Source organism: Coenobita brevimanus, chromosome 60 (assembly GCF_032717465.1).
Source record: "Coenobita brevimanus isolate Jiangsu-jjx chromosome 60, ASM3271746v2, whole genome shotgun sequence".
NCBI lineage: Eukaryota > Metazoa > Arthropoda > Malacostraca > Decapoda > Coenobitidae > Coenobita > Coenobita brevimanus.
The window spans coordinates 41,406,082-41,427,494 of NC_137013.1; the positions used below are offsets into that span (position 1 = coordinate 41,406,082).

The 21,413-nt window shown below is 41.5% G+C and overlaps 1 protein-coding gene across 1 annotated transcript; it reads left to right on the forward strand.

Moving 5' to 3' along the window:
* Positions 1-13,482: 13,482 nt before the first annotated feature.
* Positions 13,483-21,413, forward strand: LOC145403398 (uncharacterized). Its single transcript, XM_080275180.1, has 7 exons — positions 13,483-13,656; positions 14,384-15,469; positions 17,387-17,548; positions 18,367-18,492; positions 19,738-19,920; positions 20,198-20,344; positions 20,925-21,413. Exons 1-7 carry the CDS (start codon positions 13,483-13,485, stop codon positions 21,411-21,413), a joined length of 2,367 nt encoding a protein of 788 aa, XP_080131306.1.

Sequence of the window (21,413 nt, forward strand, 5' to 3'; positions counted from 1 at the left end):
AAAGGAAAAATTATGAATTAGTATTGGTTATAAGATTTTCTTTTTTCTATATCCACCCCTTATTTGTCATATGCTTATCTAGCCTATGCTTGAAACTCTCATTGGAAGAGGCAGCAACTACTTTACTAGGTAGCTTATTCCATTCGTCTACTACTCTATTACCAAACCAATTTCTACCTATTTCCTTACTGAAACGGAATTTTTCTAGTTTGAAACCATTATTTCTAGTTCTATCCTGTATGCTCACTTTAAGTACCTTGCTAATATCTCCCTTATTTATACCCTTCATCCACTTAAACACCTCAATTAAGTCTCCCCTTACTCTACGCCTCTCTAGCGAATGCAGACTTAGTCTTTTCAGTCTGTCTTCATATGACAGGTTCCGGACGTCATGTATCATTTTTGTCATTCTTCTCTGTACATTTTCTAACGAATTAATATCCATTCTGTAGTAAGGACACCAAAATTGTACTGCGTAGTCTAGATGTGGCCTTACTAATGCTAGATAAAGTTTCAGTATTACTTCAGATGATCTATTGCTCACGCTTCTCGAAATAAATCCTAGGGCCCTATTTGCTTTATTTCTCGCAGAGAGAGAGAGAGGGTGACAGACAGACAGACAGAGACAGACAGACATACAGACAGACAAAGGAGGAGAGAAAGAGAGAGAGAGAGAGACAGAGACAGACAGACAAAGGAAGAGAGAGAGGGTGACAGACAGACAGACAGACATACAGACAAAGGAAGAGAGAAAGAGAGAGACAGAGAGACAGAGACAGACAGAGACAGGTCCTTTTTTATAGGACCCTATTTGCTTTATTTCTCTCTCTCTCTCTCTCTCTCTCTCTCTCTCTCTCTCTCTCTCTCTCTCTCTCTCTCATATTAAAGACGCATAAAAGATAGTAAGGACATGAAACTTTTTTTACGCAACTTTATTTTAACAACAGTAAATATATAGACAGTAGCAAAGATACAACAGTCATCCCAGGTCTCGCCTCCTGTCCTCTGTTCTCGTCCTCGTCCCATCTTAATCTGCAAATAAAAAATAAATAAATAAATAAATAAATAATAACTGATCTGGGCAGAGTAATAGACCATGAGATTTTATGATAAAGTCGGAAATGAAAGTATTGTGATATGATTAGCGAGCTTAATGGTAGGAAGATGGAGACCCAGTGAGTCTTATTCCTTCAAGCTAGTCACACTTATATTATCTTCTTTCCGTAAGTTCTGTTAACATAAGACAGGATAAGTACACCTAGAAAATATGGGTCACTTGTAAACACATAATAATAATGATAATAATAATAATAATAATAACAATAATAATGGCTATTCTATTATTCCAAACATTTCTGCCATATTTTCCAAAGAAATTTCTTGATGGTTGGTGCTTTAAACTTAAATCTGACCATTCGCAAGGCAGAGGGGGCGCGGTCTACCCTCCCCATTGGCTGTTGAGACACTGTGGGCGTGGCTGGAGGTCAGGGGGGGCTGTGATTGGTGGATACAACGTTGCTATGGTTACGGCAGAGGGTAATAAATAGAATAGGTTCATTTTAAGTGACATTTATTTATCCATTGGCTGTCTGTGGCTCTAGAGTTTAGTTGGCTTGTCCGTGTTTTAATATTTGTTACTTTTCAACTCCCCCCCCCCCTCAAAATTGTAGTTTTTATTTTTTTTCGTTTCTCGGTTAGGTTACCCCCCTTACCCCCCACCCCCATCCCCCACCTTCCACCCGAAAAAAATCAGTCAATCTCTCTCTCTCTCTCTCTCTCTCTCTCTCTCTCTCTCATCATGTAGTATTTCTTCCGTTTCTCTGTTGGGTTATCCCCCTTACCCCCCACCCCCATCTTCCCCCCCAAAAAATCAGTCTCTCCCCCCCCCTCTCTCTCTCTCTCTCTCTCTCTCTCTCATCATGTTCTACCAATACGCCCCTACACCCCCGCCTTCCTCCCCGCCTTCCACGTCGTCCATATGGGAGGACTATCGCCTGATTCTCCTCCTCGCCGCTCTGGTCGGTCTTGCAGTCGCTGCCCCCTTCATCTGTCACCATTGCGTGAGTATATATCTATCTATCTATCTATTGCCTTAATCCCGTAAAGGGTGGTCACAAACAAATCTCCTCCATGTCGCCCTGTCCCCCGCCATTTCATTGCTGTCTTGTATTTGCACATATATAAATTGTTTCATGAGATGTTTATGTAATTGAGAGAGAGAGAGAGAGAGAGAGAGAGAGAGAGAGAGAGAGGTTAGATAGGAATATAAGAATAGACAAGGATAGCATACAGTCTTCCTTCACCCCTTCACTACGAGAGGTGATCCCATAGGCTTTCCCTCACCCCTCTGGGACTCCAACCAGCTCAGTGGCAGCTCCTTCGTCCCTGAGGTGGGACTGGTAAGCTGGGATTGAGAGAGAGAGAGAGAGAGAGAGAAGATATAGAGTAACCCTTGCACTTTTATTATTATTAGTATTAGTATTAGTATTAGTATTATCATTTTCATTATTATTATCTTTACATTATTATTATTATTATTATTATTATTATTATTACTATTATTATTACTATTATTATTTTCATTATTATTATCATTACATTATTATTATCATTATTATTATTATTATTATTTTCATTATTATTATCATTACATTATTATTATTATTATTATTATTATTATTATTATTGTTGTTGTTGTTGTTGTTGTAATCATTATCATTATTATTACAATTATTTTTATTATTATTATCATTATTATTATTATTAACATTATTTTCATTATTTTTATTATTATTATTATTATTTTCATTATTATTATTATTATTATTATTATTATTATTATTATTATCTCTTATTATTATCATCTCTTCATTCATTCATCTACCCATCTTTTCCTATAACCAACCATCCATCCATCCATCATTTTATCCATCTATTCATCCAACCATCTATCCTTCCATCTATCGCCATTTATTCTTCATTTCATGCATAAATTGTTATCCATCCATCCTTCCATCCATCTCACTAATCGGCCAACCTTCCATCCGTTCATTTAACCGTCTATTCATCCATCTATCCACGCAACCATCCATCCATCCATCTCCCCAAGGGCAAGGTGGATTAGAGAACAGGTGTATCTATCTGTCTACCTATTTATCTATCTGTCTATACATATATATATACGCCTACCACTCCTGCTTAGACTGGCCTGAGAAATTTAAACTTGGGGCGTGACTGTCTGAAACTACGAACTTCATTTTGCTGAGAGGGATTGTGGGAGATCTGCAATAATGAAAAGGAGAAATCTGCAATATTGAAAAGGAGAGATCTGGAGTATTGAAAAGGATGGTCACTTAATTTAATCTCTCTTTTCATCAGTGCCAAAAGACGCTACGGCGCATACGGATCCGGGGGAACGGAAACGCGGCCGAACATAACAAAAATGGCGCCAAACCTAAGGAGAATTCGCCACCTTCTACGCCCTCGTTTCCTCGGTCTACCACTCCCTCCTCTCCTACCCCAGATAAGAGAGATAAGAATGCCAAGAAGAGGGAGGAAAAGGCCAAGAAGAAAGAGGAAAAAGCCAGGAAAAAACAGGAGAAAGACATGAAGAAAGAGGGAAAAAAGATGATGAGAGAAGGGGGAGACAAGAAGACAGGGGAGAAAGACGGAACGAGAGGAGAAAGAGAAACGGGGAGAGGGGAGAGAGACTTAAACAAAAAGAGGAAAAAGAAGAAGGAAGAGGAGGAAGTAGAAATCACCATATCCGAGACAACTTGCGCCTACAAGAACTCCGAGGACGACTCAGCCGAAAGCGCATCCCCTCGTGAAAGTCAACATTATGATGAAGAGGACTTGGAAGATCAGAACAAGAGCAGTGGCGTATCTCATGTAAGAATTTAAATTACAGTATTTCTATTATTAACACCTTTAACCTGAGGACGTTATTAATTTTTCCATTTATTTATTCTTCCACTTAATTTATTACCTAGACCATTGTATTCAGCTAAAGACCCCATCGTTTAGGTTTGAAATAGGGTTGTGATGATGATGATGATGATGATGACAATACTGTGATGATGATTTCAGATTACCTCGTCATGAGCTTCAGTGGGTAGAATACTGCGTGAATAACCAGACTTAATACATTCCTTTGTGTATGCATGCCACAAAATCACCATTTCTAGTGCAAGTAATACACTAAACATCTCTCCCTTCACAGATGCAGCCCTCCCAGCTTTTTCGGGTCAGCCCTCAGCCCTTTCCCCAGCCCTCAAGCCCTTACCAAAAGCCGCGGTACTTCTACTTCCCCTCCTTCCCTCGCCCTCCAAGACTGCCCAGGTTCTCCAGTCAGTCTCACGCCCTCCATCGCGCCCACGCCCGCCTCACGCCCAAAACGTGCAAGCGTCTGTACACCCGTCAGCAAAATCGCCGTGTCCGCAGTCAGGTCTTTGATTATGGCCTTCCAAATCAGCTTCCTTCATGTCCCTTCCCGGCTCGGTGCTCTTCCCGGGGTTCACAGACGAGTGTTTTTGATCCTGTGATGCTTGGTGACGTGAGGCTGTGTGGACCGAATATGCAAAGTTCTCCTGGTGACTCCACACATGACCACACCATATCTATCTACTCCACGCCTGACTACTCCCTATCTACCAGCTCTACAGCTACTAATGCCACACCTGCCAACTCTACAGGTGCAAATTCCACACCTGCCAACTCTACAGGTGCAAACTCAACACCTGCCAACACTACAGATGCAAGTTCTATACCTAACCACACCACATCCATCTACCTCACGTCCTCTCACCCTACACCTACCCTCCCCACACCCTTCTACCTTACACCTACCCACCCTACACCCTCCTACTCCACACCTAACCTGCATCTCACCCCAGAGCATGTTACAAAAAGGGTCGCTTCACAGTAGAGCTGGTAGATGACTTCCTGGGTGTGAGCAAGGTCGAGTGTGTAGTTTGAGCATTACTCTTCTTGCTTTGACTTAACATTATCCAGGGGGTTTGGTGGGTGGGGGAGAGCCTTCTTTGCTATCCTTGTCTTATTCTTGTAGTCAGTCACTCACAGAAGCTGCCTAATACGGGCCAAAGAGATCTACTGCAGTTATCCTCACCTTATGGCCTTACGTTCTTAAAATTGCCATCTCTCCCTTTAAAATTCTCAGCTGTAACAATAGATGAACACTAGAATACGATGATAGTCACGAAGAAGTGTTATGAATGGAGGACATATGTAGTCTCATGTATGGATTTTTTTTCTGAATGTAATTTGGCTTTCATTACATTTTTATCATCTAAATAATAAAGGATAATGTGTTAAGATGACTCAACTTGTGAATAAAGTGCTGTATTATCACTGATCTTTTAGCACATGGTTTAACTGCAATATATTTCATGTTTAATGTTTATAATTCAGATATTATGTTTATAATGACAATACGGACCTGCTGTATCTTACTTATGTATTTGTTTGTTTCTTTCTTAACTAGGTTCATGGTGGTGGTGATTTAAAGTGTTGGGTTACCTTATTTTTTTATAGAAAGCACAAATTAAAAGCCAAAAAACGTCACCTTAAAGTATAACAAGTCAATGAGGAACAGTACACCAAAAAGATTACTCTGAACATTTCGGCCATGTGTTCCCTGTTCATTTTGGAACTGGTTCAGAGGTGGTAGGACAGAATATGCAATTGGGCACAGTACACTCCCCCCAAAGATGTAATATTGCACTGATCACTACTCCAGTCTCCAGTGATTCTTTGATGTGCTTGAAGGGAGACCTGATGACCTTTTTTTTTAAACTGAATTCGTATACCCTGACGCATGGCCGGCATTCAAGTGGTATCCGTGCTGTGTACATGGAGATTGGAGAATACATGTTTTATGGGTTATTGTGTTTATTTCTCCCACACAAACCCATCCTCGTGTTTATTTCTCCCACACAAACCCTCCTCGTGTTTATTTCTCCCACACAAACCCTCCTCGTGTTTATTTCTCCCACACAAACCCTTCTTGTGTTTATTTCTCCCACACAAACCCTCCTCGTGTTTATTTCTCCCACACAAACCCTCCTCGTGTTTATTTCTCCCACACAAACCCTCCCCGTGTTTATTTCTCCCACACAAACCCTTCTTGTGTTTATTTCTCCCACGCAAACCCTCCATGCTGACAAATGTTACTCTGTGGGCTTCCAGCAAGGATATGTCGGATCCTCATTACTTTAGAAAATTATATGGGCAATACCTCAAAAATATTCTTGGATCCGCCCCTGCTGGCTTGTAGAAATGTTCTTGCTGCTGCTGCTACTACTATTACTACTGGTGCTGGTGCTGCTATTGCTACTGCTACTACTACAAACAGAATGGGAAGGAGCGCAGAAGAATAGCTGGAAACACAATATAAAGACAGAAAACAAAAGCAATACTTCCTAGTGTTGAATTATTGCTCATTTTGGAGAAAATATCAAACTGATTTAAAGATGAATAATTCGAACTTCAATTGGGATTAGACACAGTTATTCGTGTACGTATCATCGTGCCAAGTGAATATTTGTTGATTTTTGTTTTTTCTTAGCCATCTAAAGTAAATTAAAATCTATTTACTACTTGAAAAATTCCATTACATAGCCTGCGAACAGCATGGGAGCCATTTCCAAACAAATATGGCTATAGTTCAAAACATAAAAAGAGGATAACTGCGGTAGGAAAGTTGCCCATATCAGGCAGTTCCTACAAGAGAGATTAAGCTACTAGAACAAGATAAGGATAGCAAGGAAGAAAGCTAAAAACACGTTAACACTTTCTTTAACACATGATACCATTTTGCATCACCGGACTGATTTACATCTGGGGCTATTTTGAGCCTGTTTGTGGTGAACCATTCGTGTAGTGTGTTGAGGTAAGGTTGAATGATGTGTGCAGCTGTGTTTGCGTTTTGGTGCGTGCATGTGTTATATCATCTGCATAGGAAGCTATGTGTATCTGTGGTGTGTGGGGTGTGGGTATGTCGTGCATGTATAGGTTAAAGAGTGTAGGTGACAAAACAGATCCTTGGGGGACGCCGTTTGTAAAGTTTCTGATGTTAGAAGATTGACCGGCAAATGTTACGTGTGCACATCTGCCTGCTAAGTAATTTGCCAGCCATCTTTTTGTGTTATTGTGCATGTTTGTGTTGAGTATTCTGTTTGTGAGGTTGTGGCGGGGGATGGCATCAAAAGCTTTGCTAATGTCTAGTGTGATTAGGAGTGTTCTGTGTGGTGGCCTAGCTGAATTTATGCCATCGAAAACTCTCTGTGTAAGGTCTGTAAGAAGGGTGTTTGTGGAGTGTAGTGGCCTAAAACCATGTTGTGACTGGGCTAGGGGAATGTGAGGTGTAGTACCAGTCGTTCAGTGACTTTAGAGGGGGTGCAGAGGAGTGTGATGGGGCGATGTGAGGAGGGTAACGTGGGGTCTTTGTTGGGTTTAGGGATAGTGATGATATTGCCATGCTTCCAGATGTTGGGTATTATGTTGTGTGAGTAGCTGTAGTTTGATATGTTGGTGAGTGCTTGTATGCCTTGTGGTCCTAGGTGTTTAACGTGAATGTTGCTTATGTTGTCTGGTCCACAGGCAGATGAGTGCTTGAGGTTGTTAATGATGTGCTTCGTCTGGTTTTAAGTGAAAGGTGCATAGTCTGGGTCTGTGGGGAACTGTCTCTTGCGTCGGATGATACGTCGGTCTTCGGGATGGGGGTTTAGATGGCTGACTTGTGAAAAGTGATTGATGAGAGTGTTTGCTTGTTGTTTGTTTGAGGGTATGGTGTCTGTTGTTGTGATGGCAGCGTGTGATTGTGTGGTGTTGTTGTTGGAAAGTGTGATGCTGTTTAGTGTTTTGTACAGTTTGCTGATGTTTGTTTTGTGGTCAAGTGTTTGGAGGTAATTTTTCCAGTTTAGTGTTTGCTGTTCTGATATTTTAGTGTTTATCTCAGTGTTGAGTTCTTGTATTTGTTGTATGGTGTCTTGTGTATGGGGTGTTGGGGAGTGTCGCAGTGTGTCCCGTTGTCTGATGAGGCCTTGAATTTCTGGTGTGAAGTTGGGGTTGTGTCTCTTTCTGTTGCCTCTAGGGATGTGTCTTTTGTCTGCGTTTTGTATAATTGTATTGAACGTGTGCATAGCAGTGTTGATGTTTGTGATGGGTGTACTGTTTAGTGTTTCGAGATGTTGTTCTGTTTCAGTTACAAAGGCCTCTCAGTTGGCTCTCTTATAATTAGTGTATGTGTGTTTGTGGCCAGCTGGGGTGATTCTGGTTTTGGTAGTGATGATGATTGGGAGGTGATCAGAACCTAGGGTTTTGACCACTCTCCATGATGTAGTGGGGGCGAGGTTTGGGGAGCAGAAGGTGATGTCTGGAGATGATGGGAGGAAGAGGGCTTGGTATGGGATGTGGGTATGTTGGTCTAGACTGTTTAGTATGAAAAGATGATCTGTCTGGGATTGTAGTACCAGCCCTCTGTCTGTGTCAGGGTTGTTGACATGCCAGGCCGACGACTTGGCGTTGAAATCACCACCCAGGATGATGTTGGGTATGTTAGTGATGTGTATCTGTGGAGAGTAATTGTGTGGTACTGTGGGGGACGACTGGGGGGGAATGTATGTGTTAGCGATTGTTATGTGTGATTTGTTACCAGTGCGTATTTTAATTGATTGTATTTCTGTTGTGGTGTCATGTGGGGGGAGAAGTGACTTTGTGTGTGCACTGGTATCTGCAAAGTTGATGGATTTGCGTACCAGGGTGATGAGTCCACCGCCACCGCCACCGCCGTCGGCCCGGTCTTGTCGAATGGTGGTGAAGTTATGAAATGTCGATGTTTTCTGTGTTCTGTGTAGTTTTGTTTCTTGTAAGATGGCAATGTGTATGTTCTGTTGTTTGATGAATTGTGTGAGTTCATGTTTTTTAGTGTTTATGCCATCTATGTTTAACTGAAGGATGTTTATGTTGTGTGTGCGATGTGTGTTGGCTGCTGCAGCACGGGGGGGAGGTGGTGTGGGTGGAGGGGAAGGGGTAGGAGGAGGTTGTGATGGAGGTAAGGGTTGAGGTGGATTAGGATGGGTTGGAATGGGAGGAACTGGGGGACTGGATGGTGTGGGAAGGGTCAGTGGGTTATCATTCAGAGTTGTAAATTGTTCCATGGGCACAGGAGACCATTAGATTCGTCACTCAGTGTAGAACCACCAGATGTGGAAAGAAGAGTAATAATAAATGACAGGGAGGAAAGGGACAAGTAGAAAGACAGAAAGGCGGACGAAGTCTATCTATCTATCTATCTATCTATTGCCAGATGCCATAATCCCGTAAGGGGTGGTCATTTGACTTTGAGTTATTTGTTTTACGGGGAGGGGCACTAACCCTCCACCAACCCACTTGTTGACACGTAGGGAGCACGTATGGTTTGGTTATATGGTTACCACCCAGCGTTGTAAATGGTTTCTTGACTTACAGGAAACCATTTGGCTTGTCACTCGATGTAAAGCCACCTGTAAAGGAAAGAAAAGCAATAAGAAGTGACAGGAAAGATGGGAGAAATAGGAAGAGAGGAGGGCAGGCACAGAAAAAGAATGATAAAGGCTAAGGAAGAAGTAGGCAGCACTACATCAAGTGAGTGGATGATGGTCGCCACCACCTTCCAGACGAAGTAATAGTATGATAAAGGTGAAAGAAGAAATAGGCAGCACTCAGCTGCAGAAGAGTGAAATACAGACTAGTTTCATACCTCACTATTTCAATATATAAAAGTTATTCTTTAAAAATGCCCCCTGTCAAATTATTATCTTGCGGTAGAGTTATGGTTTTAGCAATAACTTTCCATGGTGGAATATGAAAAAATAAATACCAGTTCAGACATTGTCCTTATTTTGTTATAACGCTTTACAGTTAATGGAAAATCATGTTGTTGAAAGCGTCCCGTTCTCTGACACTAGAGAATATAGGAACCGGTATTGTTTATTGGTTACAACTCGACTCTGGGATTTAAAGTCTCTTAAATATTAATGTTGTCGGGAACGCCAGCCTACATTCCTCCAACAAATGATGTAGGCGTAAATGATCGTAAATTTAATAAAGCATGTTCGTGTATCTAATTATTGGTAAACGGTAAGCTCGGTATATCTAATCTGGTTGTATGCATCTTCATATCCCCTCCAGCGCCTCTTGTTCCTTGTCAAGCTCAGTCAAGCCGCCTGCGAATAATATCAGTTTTAAACGGTAGGAAACGGATTTTCGTTCGGATTTCAAGTTGGGTTTGAATGTATACTCGATGGTACCCGTGGGAAAAAATATTGACGTGAAACAAATAAGGGGGAATAAAAACGTTGTGGCTTGAGTACTTTGTTGGTCGAGTGTGAGGATGCTGCTGGTTGGCGCCTCTCTGGCCACCCACTCCAACGTTTTAAACACCATTATTGCTGCTCTGAGGACCCCTGGCAGCCCAAATACCCAATATTTGGAGGGAGGGGAGATTCTAATCTGTAAATTAAGTGGTTTTGAGGGAGGTGTGACTGTGAAATAGCGAATAAATGGGCTTCATAATGAGGGGTTTGTCGTGAGAGAGGAGGAAGAAGGTGGTAAGCATCATGGCCGGGTGCTATAGAGGGCCACAAGGGCATAAGGACGACGCCCGGCAAATTCTAGCCTATTTAAACGTGACCAGCTTCCCAGTGGACCTTAATGTTTTAGTACAAACTGTAGGAAATTTTATGGTCTGGCCTGGGGAAATAGAGCACAATAGCTGCTTTAGACAAGTAATTCAGGCCTCATTATTTGCTAAGAAAACTTAATTTGTAATAGGCTCTTCAGCATGTTAAGGGAGTAGAAGCAAAGGTAGTAATGCACTTTTAGTGGTCTGATTTGATATGTTAATGGATGAGAAATGCAGAAATAAAATGGAAATTTCAAGTTTATAGTTTTTCTTGGCTTTCACTTGTGTATTACAAATACTAAGCACACATACAGCTTCTGATTATCATTGATTTATCCCATACCGTCTTTAATCCTTGGTAGTTATCTGCCATAATAACTCTCTTGTAAGTTGTGAAGTTGTTAAGAATATCATGACTAGTTTTCAACCAAGTTGATAGCTTGTTCCTGCTGTTGGTAAACAGTACTGTAACATATGATCCAGAACAACACTCTCTTTAGTATGCCAATTAGAAATCCTTTACTGAGCACTAGAAATGCAGTTTTGCAACTCAGGATCTTTCATATGTTTTCTGTTTTTATTCCTTCAGTTTGTGGCATTTTTATGTAATTTTAAATAATGTACATCTTTTTTCATTAGATTAGATTATAGAAGTAAACATTCAACAGAATTTCTCAAACATACTGTACACAAAAAGCATGTGCACTGCTTCACTTATTTTAAAATAGCATTTTTCATACTCATACGCCAAACGTAAATCCTCCTTGTAGATATCAATCCATAGTCGAATGAAGTCATGTGGTGTTGGTCAAAATAATATAAAGAAACTGATTCAAGTGCAGAAGGAATAAATCTCTTCAGCTGGAAGTATCTGCTCTGAGCTAATTAAGATACAGTATTTGACATTAACTGAAGAAAATTAATCCTTTGAGTTTGGGGACATCATTTTTTCTTGCCATTGCTTGTTGCTTATATTCAGTGGGGCATGGACTTTTCACTGAGGAGGTTATAGTCATATTAAATCCTTCTTGTATAAGATGCCCTTCCCTAGTTGAATAAAATTATGTGGTAGTTACAACATTAAATGAAAAGAACATCACCTGGATTCATGGGGTTATAGGATCTCCATGGCCTTAGGCGCTAGGCTCATTTTACCATAACCCAGCTTAGATTTTTGTCCTTTTGCAGCAGATTTCCTGTCCATTCACTGGCAGTAACAGACAATAATACAGCTCTACATCCTGTACGTATCATAACATGTCTTTGTGACTAGGATGATATACTAATGTTACAGGTAATTTTTTTGTTACATGTCAGCACTGAAGATGAACAAATGACAATTTAAGGTCGGTAGAGTAAAAAGGGCATAGAGAGAAGGTGCTGGAGTGGGACGCCTGTGTGTGGTGGCACTGATGTAACTACAGTACAGTAGTCAGCTCTTGCCCAGTTATACGGATGGCTCTTGGCTCCCACCCTATCCCCTGAAAGGAGGGTGGTAGACTGCAGGAAAAGGGCATCTTCAACTTGCAGTCCACCAGGTTCACGTTGAGATGAACCAGGGATTGGAACTACTATATATTAGGATTTATTAAGAATAATTTCCTACCCCTTCAGCCCAGAGGATCAGAGAAACAACTGCTTCAGTGTGATGGCATCATTTTGTTTTAGTCTTTTTAAATAGTGACAGTTCTGTTCAGCACAGGAGACTTTATTTTGTCATGTTCAACATGATACACTTTGTAAGTTGAAAAAATAATTCTTTGGAAGTAGTAAGATGAAACTGAAGAAAAAAGATGTCATGTTGGTGAAGGGATTTACTAATTAAAAAAAATAAACAGCTAATTAAGAAGGAGAAGTACCTTACAGAGCAATAGTTATTGAATATGACATTGTTTGCCAGAGAGAAGAAACCTTTTCTCTCATTTAGTCAGTAAATGTCTAGGATGTGTGCAGCAAAATACTGAAAGTAACAGCAGCAAAACTATAAAGGACATCACCCAGATGCAAGGGTTCATTGAAATAGCTGATGTGTTGCTTCTGACCCTTTTCAGTATCTGTTCCACATAGATAATGTATCGTATGTAACTGATAGGAATATACCGTTTGTCATGTTTTTATTATTATTATTATTATTATTGTTATTGTTATTATTACCATCTTGTATTATTACATGGGAATTATATCACAATTTGTTCACTGTGAAATTGACAGGCATATATATAAATATTTTTATTATTATTACTATTATTATTATTATTATTATTATTATTATTATTATCACTCCCATCTTAAATGTTGGGACCAACTGCCTAGCCCCGGGCTCCTATGCTGTTCATGGGGCAATGTAGGATTGAATGATGGATGGATTATTATTATTATTATTATTATTGGAATTATACCACTGTATTGTCAATAAACATAAATCTATTTGATACTGGAGTGGGAAGCCTTCATGTGGTGACATCAGTATAACAGGATCACTCACCTGCCAGGTTAGAATATAAAATCTGTACAAATATCCCTCAATTACATTCCTATCCTCTGAAAGGAGGATGATGGACTGCAAGATAAAGGAAACTTAAGCCTGAAGTCTAATGGCTCTACATGTCATATGAGCATAGGGCTGCAACTTGCGACTACAACTATAGCAACAACAACCACTATTACTACTACTACTGCTGCTGCTGCTATTACTACTACTACTACTGCTACTATTGCTACTGCTACTACTACTACTGTTACAACTACTCTGTGACTGTGTGTTGCCAGGCTGTGCGAGGAACACTGTGTGCGTGAGGATGGCAGAGGCGGCAGCAGAGGCAGCCAACTTTGCCCAGGATCTGTTCTCCCCGCTGCAGTTCTGTGAGGTGGTGCAGGAGGGGCAAGGGAGCAGCCACCACCACACTAAGGAGGAGTCTCCTTGCCCCACCACCGCCACCACCGCAACACCACCCCACCCAACACACTTACAGGTACCGTACTTTTTGTTATTCCGTTCTGTTTGTCTGTATGTCTGTATATTGCCAGATACCTTAATCCCATAAGAGATGGTCACAGACAAATTGCCTTCACGTTGCCCTATCCTTTGCCGTTTGGCCACTCTCCTTCCAGCTCACACCCTGCCGTCTCCCATATACTGTACGGTATATCTCCACGCCATCCCTCCATCTCATCCTTGGTCTCCCCCTCACCTTCCCCCTCTTCTCCTGTAAATGCTTTTATAATTTTGTGCTTTATGTGATTGAAAGAAACATATAATATTCCAGCTATACGGTATTTTTTTTTTTTTTCCCTGATTGAAGGTAACGTAGCTAATATTCCATGCATATTTCTTTTATTTTTTTATTTTTTGCTTTATCTAATTAAATGGGCATTATATATTGCCATTTTGAAAGTAGTGAGTTCATCAGTGTAAGCACCACACACATCTTTAAGGCGTATTTGTAGTTCAGTTATTTTTGTAATTTTGAGTTTACGGTTTTTATGGCGTCATAGTCTTCCATTTAAAATTTAGCACTGAGTTGCTCAGTTTAACTGTTATCTGTACAAGTACTCTGCATAACTAAGCTGACATAGCTAGGCCCTGGACTTAATTACACATTCCTAGCAGTCACAGACTTCAGAAACCATGTTGAGTAACCTGTCTGCTAGCAGTTAGGACCATGTTGGGTAACCCTTTTTTTGTTATTGGTATTCCAGGCACAGCCTATCATGGCACACATGGTACAGCAGCAACAACACATCCAGCAACAACAGCAGCAGCAACAACAGCAGCAGCAACAACAACAGACTCACACACAAACACGACTCATACAGCAGCAGATGTCTGCTCAGCAGCCACAACCTCAGGCATTAACACAGCAGCAGCTACTACAACAACACCATCAGCAGCATCAGCAACAGCACCAACAACAACAGCAACATCAGCAACAGCAGCAGCACCACCACCAACAGCAACATCAACAGCAACATCAGCACCAGCAACAACAGCAGCAGCAGCAACAGCAAAATCAGCAACAAAATACCAGTCAAGGACAGCACCAGTCACAGCTGATACAAGCACAACAACAGCCAAAGCAACAAATGCAGCAAGTACAGCAGCAGCAGCAGCAGCAGCAAGCTCAGCAGCAGCAGCAACAACCATCACAACAAGTACCAATGCAACAGCAAATGCAGCAGCAATCACCACAGCAGCAGCAAACACAAACACAACAACAGCAGACACAAGTCCAACTTACACAGCAAGCACAGGCACAAGTCCACCAGTCACAGCAAACACAAACAACAGTTCACCAAACACAGCAAACACAACCACAACAACAACAACCACAACAACAACAACCACCACCACAACAGCAGCAGCAACAGCAGCAGGCCCAGGTACAGACCACCCAAGTACCACAGCAGTCACAACCTGTCCAACAACTCACACAGCAACAGGTAACAGCACAGACACAGCAGCAGGTAGGACAGACTCAGCAGCAGACATCACTTCAAGCCCCACCCCAAGGAACACCTCAAATACTAACACCGGTGGGCAACGTGCAGCTTGTAAGCGGCCTCCAGATGCCATTGACGGTACAGCAGGCAGCAGCTCTCCCCAAGATCTCCGTTACGGGTGCTACAGCAGGCACACCGCCTTCAATCTTTGTGGTGACGGGAATAGTGAGCAGCGGGGTCCAGGCTACCATGGCAGTGACCGCGGGACCCTCCACCTCCACCACATCCACCACCACCGCTGCTGCCCCCCAGCCCACCACAAATGGCACCACCAATAGCGAAGATGTGAGTTTTTAGGTTAAATCCCTGAATACAGTAACACACTATTTGTTCACATTACTTCCAGGTGATTTTGTTCAAGGTAGGAGAGCCTCTAGTTCTGAAGGGATTAATGAATAATAAGTTCCTTCTAATTCTTCCAGTTTGAATGCCTCTCTTAAATTGAATAAAAGTCTCTGAAAGTAACAAGATTATAACATACTAGTACAGTACCCTCGCATCCAACACGCGTTTGTCCAGCATGATTTGCGTCCAGCACGAAGAGCAAAAAATTAGTACGATTTAATACGATTTAAGTACTGTTAACGGATGTGTTAGCATAACACGGACGGAGCTCCGAGAAGTGGGCAAAATCCGCAGAGTTCGCCTCTAGCATGATCACCCCCGGTCCAACTAGGTCATATTGGACGTTCCTGTGACGCTGACAGCCAATCAAAACTTCCGATCAAGTAGCCTCCCTCGCCTGCTATCGTGACGTGATCGTGATGTCGCCCAATTAAAAGCACTTTTGCTCTCACGTGATGTTTTGTTTAAATTTCTCCTGCCACAGCGCCACTCAGTCGCATAATTCGCATTGGACGGTGCTTTTTTCCCGCTGCATTTTCTGCCCTTGCTACTGCATTTTACCCTGCCCACAATGCATAGGAAGCCTTCTGAGAACCCCAAGAAGCAGTGGCACCTCCCTCAGGCCACCAAGCTTTAATTCATCGAGGGAAAGAAGAAAGAGGATAGGAATTTCAGAGGATTTATGAGGGAGGTTGAGGAGGAGCAGCAGCCATTATCCGCTAGTGACGCCAGCAGCCATCCTCCAGGGACCCAGTAGGACTACCTACAGCCTCAGATATCACCTTCCATTCCCAGCAAGCCCACAAACACAATCCTAAAAGGTTAGTTATCATTCATAGTACAGTACCATTTATTATAATTACAGTAGTACCAATATATGTATAGGTATATGGTAGGTATTTAGGGTGACTTTTCCTGGGGTTGTTGACATAAATCATTTTTCCTCATAAGCTCTGTTGTTTGTCCAACACGTTGTTGTTTGTCCAACACGTTTTTGGTCCAACACGGGACCCATGCATGACAATATTACCGTGTTGGACGCAAGGGTATTGTATATCATTACAGCAAACTGGTTTACTCTTTGACTACCAAAGTTTTTCCCTTATGATTCAGATGTACTGTACCTGATAAGAAGAATATGAAAGAGACTTGTTTCTAACCTTTTCCTGAAGCTGGATAAAATAATCTAGGGGTAGAAAGAAGAATGTTAAAGATATCATTGTAGGGATAATGGGGCAAACCCTTTCACCATGAAGAGTCTTCCATAAGCTAAGTAAAATATCAAGGGTCATATTCATAAGCGCTCTTCAACCTAGTTCTGTATGAGATTGCTTGCATGCACTTTTATCTGCACTCATACATGTACCAAACACTTCACAGCCAGAGTGAATATCAAAGAGAATAATACTGAATTACTGTAGGTAATTAGTATTATGGAGATGTTTATTGTAGTAACAGTCTAAGATCCCCTATGACTACAGCCTCTGATGGCTGAGAATAATATTGAAGAGGATGTCACAGTACTGAAAGGATTAGTGGACATCATTTCAAACCCTTTCATTATGATAGGTCTTCCACCAGCTAAATATGATCACCTGGAGGTATAGTTTTTTCACCTTAAGTTGCCAAGAGTTTTTTTCTTTCTTTCTTTCTTTTTTTATGTTTCTGGGTGTTATCTTATACTCTGGCTGTAAATTCTTCCACTGCACTGCTTTATGACTAGCACCATATTCTGGTTTTATTTATTTTTTTTTTTTGTACAGTACAACTCAGCTTTCAAGATAGAGAGATGGTAGTTATAAGACAAGTTAAAGTGAACAAGAGTATAGTAGGAGTCATGATCATCTCTCTCAACAGGTGAAGCCAGTTCCAGTAAAGCGTACTTGGCGGCGGCCGTGGAAAAAGAAAAAGGAACGTGAGAAGAGGCAGCCAGTGAAGAAAGCAAGACGGGTGAAGAGGAAGCGTGTCGTACTCCCAAAGAAGAGTGTCATCCATATTGATCCTCGCAATGGACCCATGGTGAGGGAAGAAATAAGTATGGTACAGTATAAAGAGGGGAGGGGGAGGGGAGGAAAAAATAGATTATAATTCAGTAACACGCCAGTTGTGGATGGGACAGCCCTTGTGCAGTATGTGTCCAGTAGCTATGAATGTTTGGTATTACAGCTGAAATGGGTATTGTGAAGGTATGAGGTATCTAGTGTACATGGTGTGACTGCTGGGTCTGGAACTGGGATTTAGTTCATTCCCACTCACATTTTTAAAAATTATGGTATGGTAGTGTTTGTGGTATTACCCCCCCCCTTTTTTTTTTCCCACTAATTTATGTTCACTTACCCATCACCAGGTTTCCTATTAAGTATGATGGTATCTTTTCAATATTGTAGATAATTAATAGATATAGTATTGATGAAGAGTGAATAAAGAATCAGTCTTTATTATAGGCCACCCCTTCTGTACAATTGACATATGCAATCAGTCGCTTGTACAAGCCTGGCTTTTTTTTTTTATAACATTCAATTGCCATTTTCAGTTATACAGTTGCTATAACCACCAATGGATTAGATACCATTTTCCATATACAGTTTCCAGTTTCATCCATCCATCCATCCGTCATCCAATCCTACATTGCCCCATGAGGAGCATAGGCTCACTTAAACAAATGCAATGATCCCTTCATTCAGTATACGATTGATAGTTATTCAGTTGTTTTTCAGGAACATGACCCAGTTGTATAATGAAGTTGGACTGTACACTAATGTCTTGCATATATAACTGATAATTTATTGGTAGACTAAATCATGAATCAGACATTATTTCACTATGTGTGTGGACAGATTGATACATCGTTGAACCAGATCAAGCGCGAATCTGAGGAAGCCATCAATCAACTGAAGCAAAAGAGACAACGCATCAAACTCAACCGAAACTCTGGTCGCGAGTATATCAACAGGCTTGGCAAGGTACCTATTGCGTTGTCATTATTGTCATCTCTCTATCTATCTATTGCCAGACGCCATAATCCCATAGGGGGTGGCCATTGACTTTGAGTTGTTTTACGGGGAGGGGCACTAACCTCCACCAACCCACTTGCTGACACGTAGGGAGCACATATGGTTTGGTTACATGATTACCACCCAGTGTTGTAAATGGTTTCTTGGCTTACAGGAAACCATTTGGCTTGTCACTCAATGTAAAGCCACCTGTAAAGGAAAGAAAAGCAATAAGAAGTGACAGGAAAGATGGGAGAAATAGGAAGAGAGGAGGGCAGGAAAAATAAAAAAAAAGTAAGGAAGAAGTAGGCAGCACTACATCAAGTGAGTGGATGATGGTCACCACCACCTACCACAATATATCTAATTGTGATCTTACTCATTTTGGTATTCATGTATCATCATCATCATACTTATACTGTACTATACTCATTTTGTCATTTGTATACAGTATCTCAGTGTAAGAACAGTAACAGTTGGTCTCATACTACTCACTTCAGAGTATAGGAGTCCACAGCTAAACTCTCATCAGGCAACAGGTCAGGTTGCCCTCATTGTATGGTACTAAGATGAGGCATTGTTCTTGCATGTTGATGGACAGTTGCCTGTAGAAGTTCTGTTCTTTTCCATCAGCAACTCAAAATTCTGTATCACTTTTGGTAGTTAAAGGTAACAGGTAGTTAAAAGTAACCTGACTAACCAAACAAAAAATATTGACTACATGCACCTTTACCTAAATTGATGTTATGGATTACTGATGGTCTGGAGGAAGAACAACTTTTGCAGGGGACTGTACACTTGCAGTCAGTACAGTAATTGCAGAATCTTGCAAAGAGATAATATTTTATCTTTCATTTAATCAGCTTTCTTTTTGCTGTATCATGTTTTTCTCTTTCCTTGCCTTGTGGACCCTACCTCACCCCATCCTTGGGCGAGAAAAAAGATGTCAGAATGATGAACGCAGTTTTGTTTCTCTACATCCACTAGAGTTTGTTTGTTTTCTCTTGATGGACTTAGGCCACTACCACAACTTGAATGCTGTTGTCTTGGTTGCATAAAATTAGATTAGACTTGGTTATGAGATAGGAATGAGTCTTCTTGGTCAAATTCACTTTCTAGTTTGTGTACATTTGAACATCAACTGATGTGAAAGAAGTTAGGGATCTTTGTTAGGTTAGAACAGATGCACTAAAATTTTCCTTACCCCTTTTACAGGTGGTCGGAGCAAGAATAATTGGCCCCCCTTGTAACTGCCCCCTCAAGTGTTGGGAACGAATGGGGTCCAAGATAATAGAGATTTTTAATAACTTCTGGGACCTGAGTGACTTTAACCTTCAGAACTCATACCTCTTCACCTGCCTTAAGCTGTGTGATGTCAAACGGAGATACACTAAAAAGGTAAGGAGAGAGAGAGAGAGAGAGAGAGATTGATTTGAAGACTTGGTGAAACTGTGAAGAAATACTTATAGAGAGAAACTAATGAAGAAAATTGAAACTACGATGAAAGTGGAGTATTTTAACACCAGGAGGAGTGTATCAGTGTTTTTTTTATTATCTTTAGTGGGAATTAGGTTCAGGATAGTGATGATGGTGGATGGCTATTTATTTCTCATCCAGATGTGCCTGCTGCCACTACTTAAATGATGTACTAAACTGTCTTTGCCTTATTCCCCAGCCAGCGGAGGAGTCCCGTCGTCAGAACACATTTGAGTACTTTGTGCGCATTAGTGGGAAGCACCTGAGAGTGTGCAAGCGCGCCTTCATGAGCTGCCATGGCCTCACCAGTGATAAGAGACTACGCACACTCTTCCACCAGATGAAGGTCAGTGATGGATATGTTATGAGATGTATAGAAGCAGTTTGTTTTCGTCTGATGGAACTGGGCTACTCACAATCTGAATTATACGGTAACTCATGGATGCATGAAATTCAGTTAACTTAATTGTAAGGTAGGAAAGGGTCTCCTTGGTTATTCAGATCAGCCCTCCAGTGTTGCTACACTTAGGCAACAGCAAAGCTGAAAGAGGTTTAGGATCTTGGTCAGATGAAAACAAACCAACTACTATATTTTGATTATTTTGGTGTTGCACATATGGATGGCACGTAGTTTGAAGTATGGTATCTTTATAGTTTTTCCATCTTTGTTTTGTGATTGTGTAGTAGCTGTTGCTGGACGTACTTTATTTTTTTTGTTATTATTACTGTATAGCCTGATTGTAATTGTTGTCAAGGAGTCAAAGAGTATTCCTCCTTAAAACCTCAAATAGCTTTGCCATTTACCAGTTCCTCAGGATGGTGCCTCTTCAGCTTCCTCCTAATTAGCTTAACCACATACTAGTATCTCAGGATAGTGTCCCTTATAATTTCAACCTAATTGATTTTAACACTTAATGGAACCCCAGGATGGAGCGCTGGTGCCCGAACCTGACCGACGAGGGAAGCATCTACGTCCAGTCAAATCCCCAACCCAGCTCAACCCAGCAGCACAGGAAGTCTACCAACCCAACCAGAAGATGAACAACAACAACAACAGCAAGAAGTCCCGTCCAAGCAACAGCAAGAAGAAGCAAGGCGGCAACAAAGCTGACAACAATGGTGGTGGTGGCAGTAACAACAACAAGACCATGTACACCCCACCTCCTCCCCCAATGGGTCACCTCCACCCACACTGTACTCCACCACCGCCCCCCGCCCATGCTGCACCGCCCATGCAGGAACCCCCACACGCCTACATCCCCAATGGAGATATTTACTTCCCGGGGCATTACTTGGAGCCCCACCAGACTATGGCTGCACCCCCTCCCATGAACCAGATCCCCTCCTGTCAAAAGGTGCTTGAGGCCCCTGCGTATTTCATGGCTGGCATGAAGGAGAACACTTTCCATCAGTAG

Excerpts from the sequence above, each read along its gene's own strand:
- LOC145403398 (XM_080275180.1), top strand. The coding sequence starts at position 13,483 with ATGGCAGAGGCGGCAGCAGAGGCAGCCAACTTTGCCCAGGATCTGTTC. Across the intron at positions 13,657-14,383 it reads CCCACCCAACACACTTACAG|GCACAGCCTATCATGGCACA; the intron begins GTACCGTACTTT and ends TTGGTATTCCAG. Across the intron at positions 17,549-18,366 it reads ATCCTCGCAATGGACCCATG|ATTGATACATCGTTGAACCA; the intron begins GTGAGGGAAGAA and ends GTGTGTGGACAG.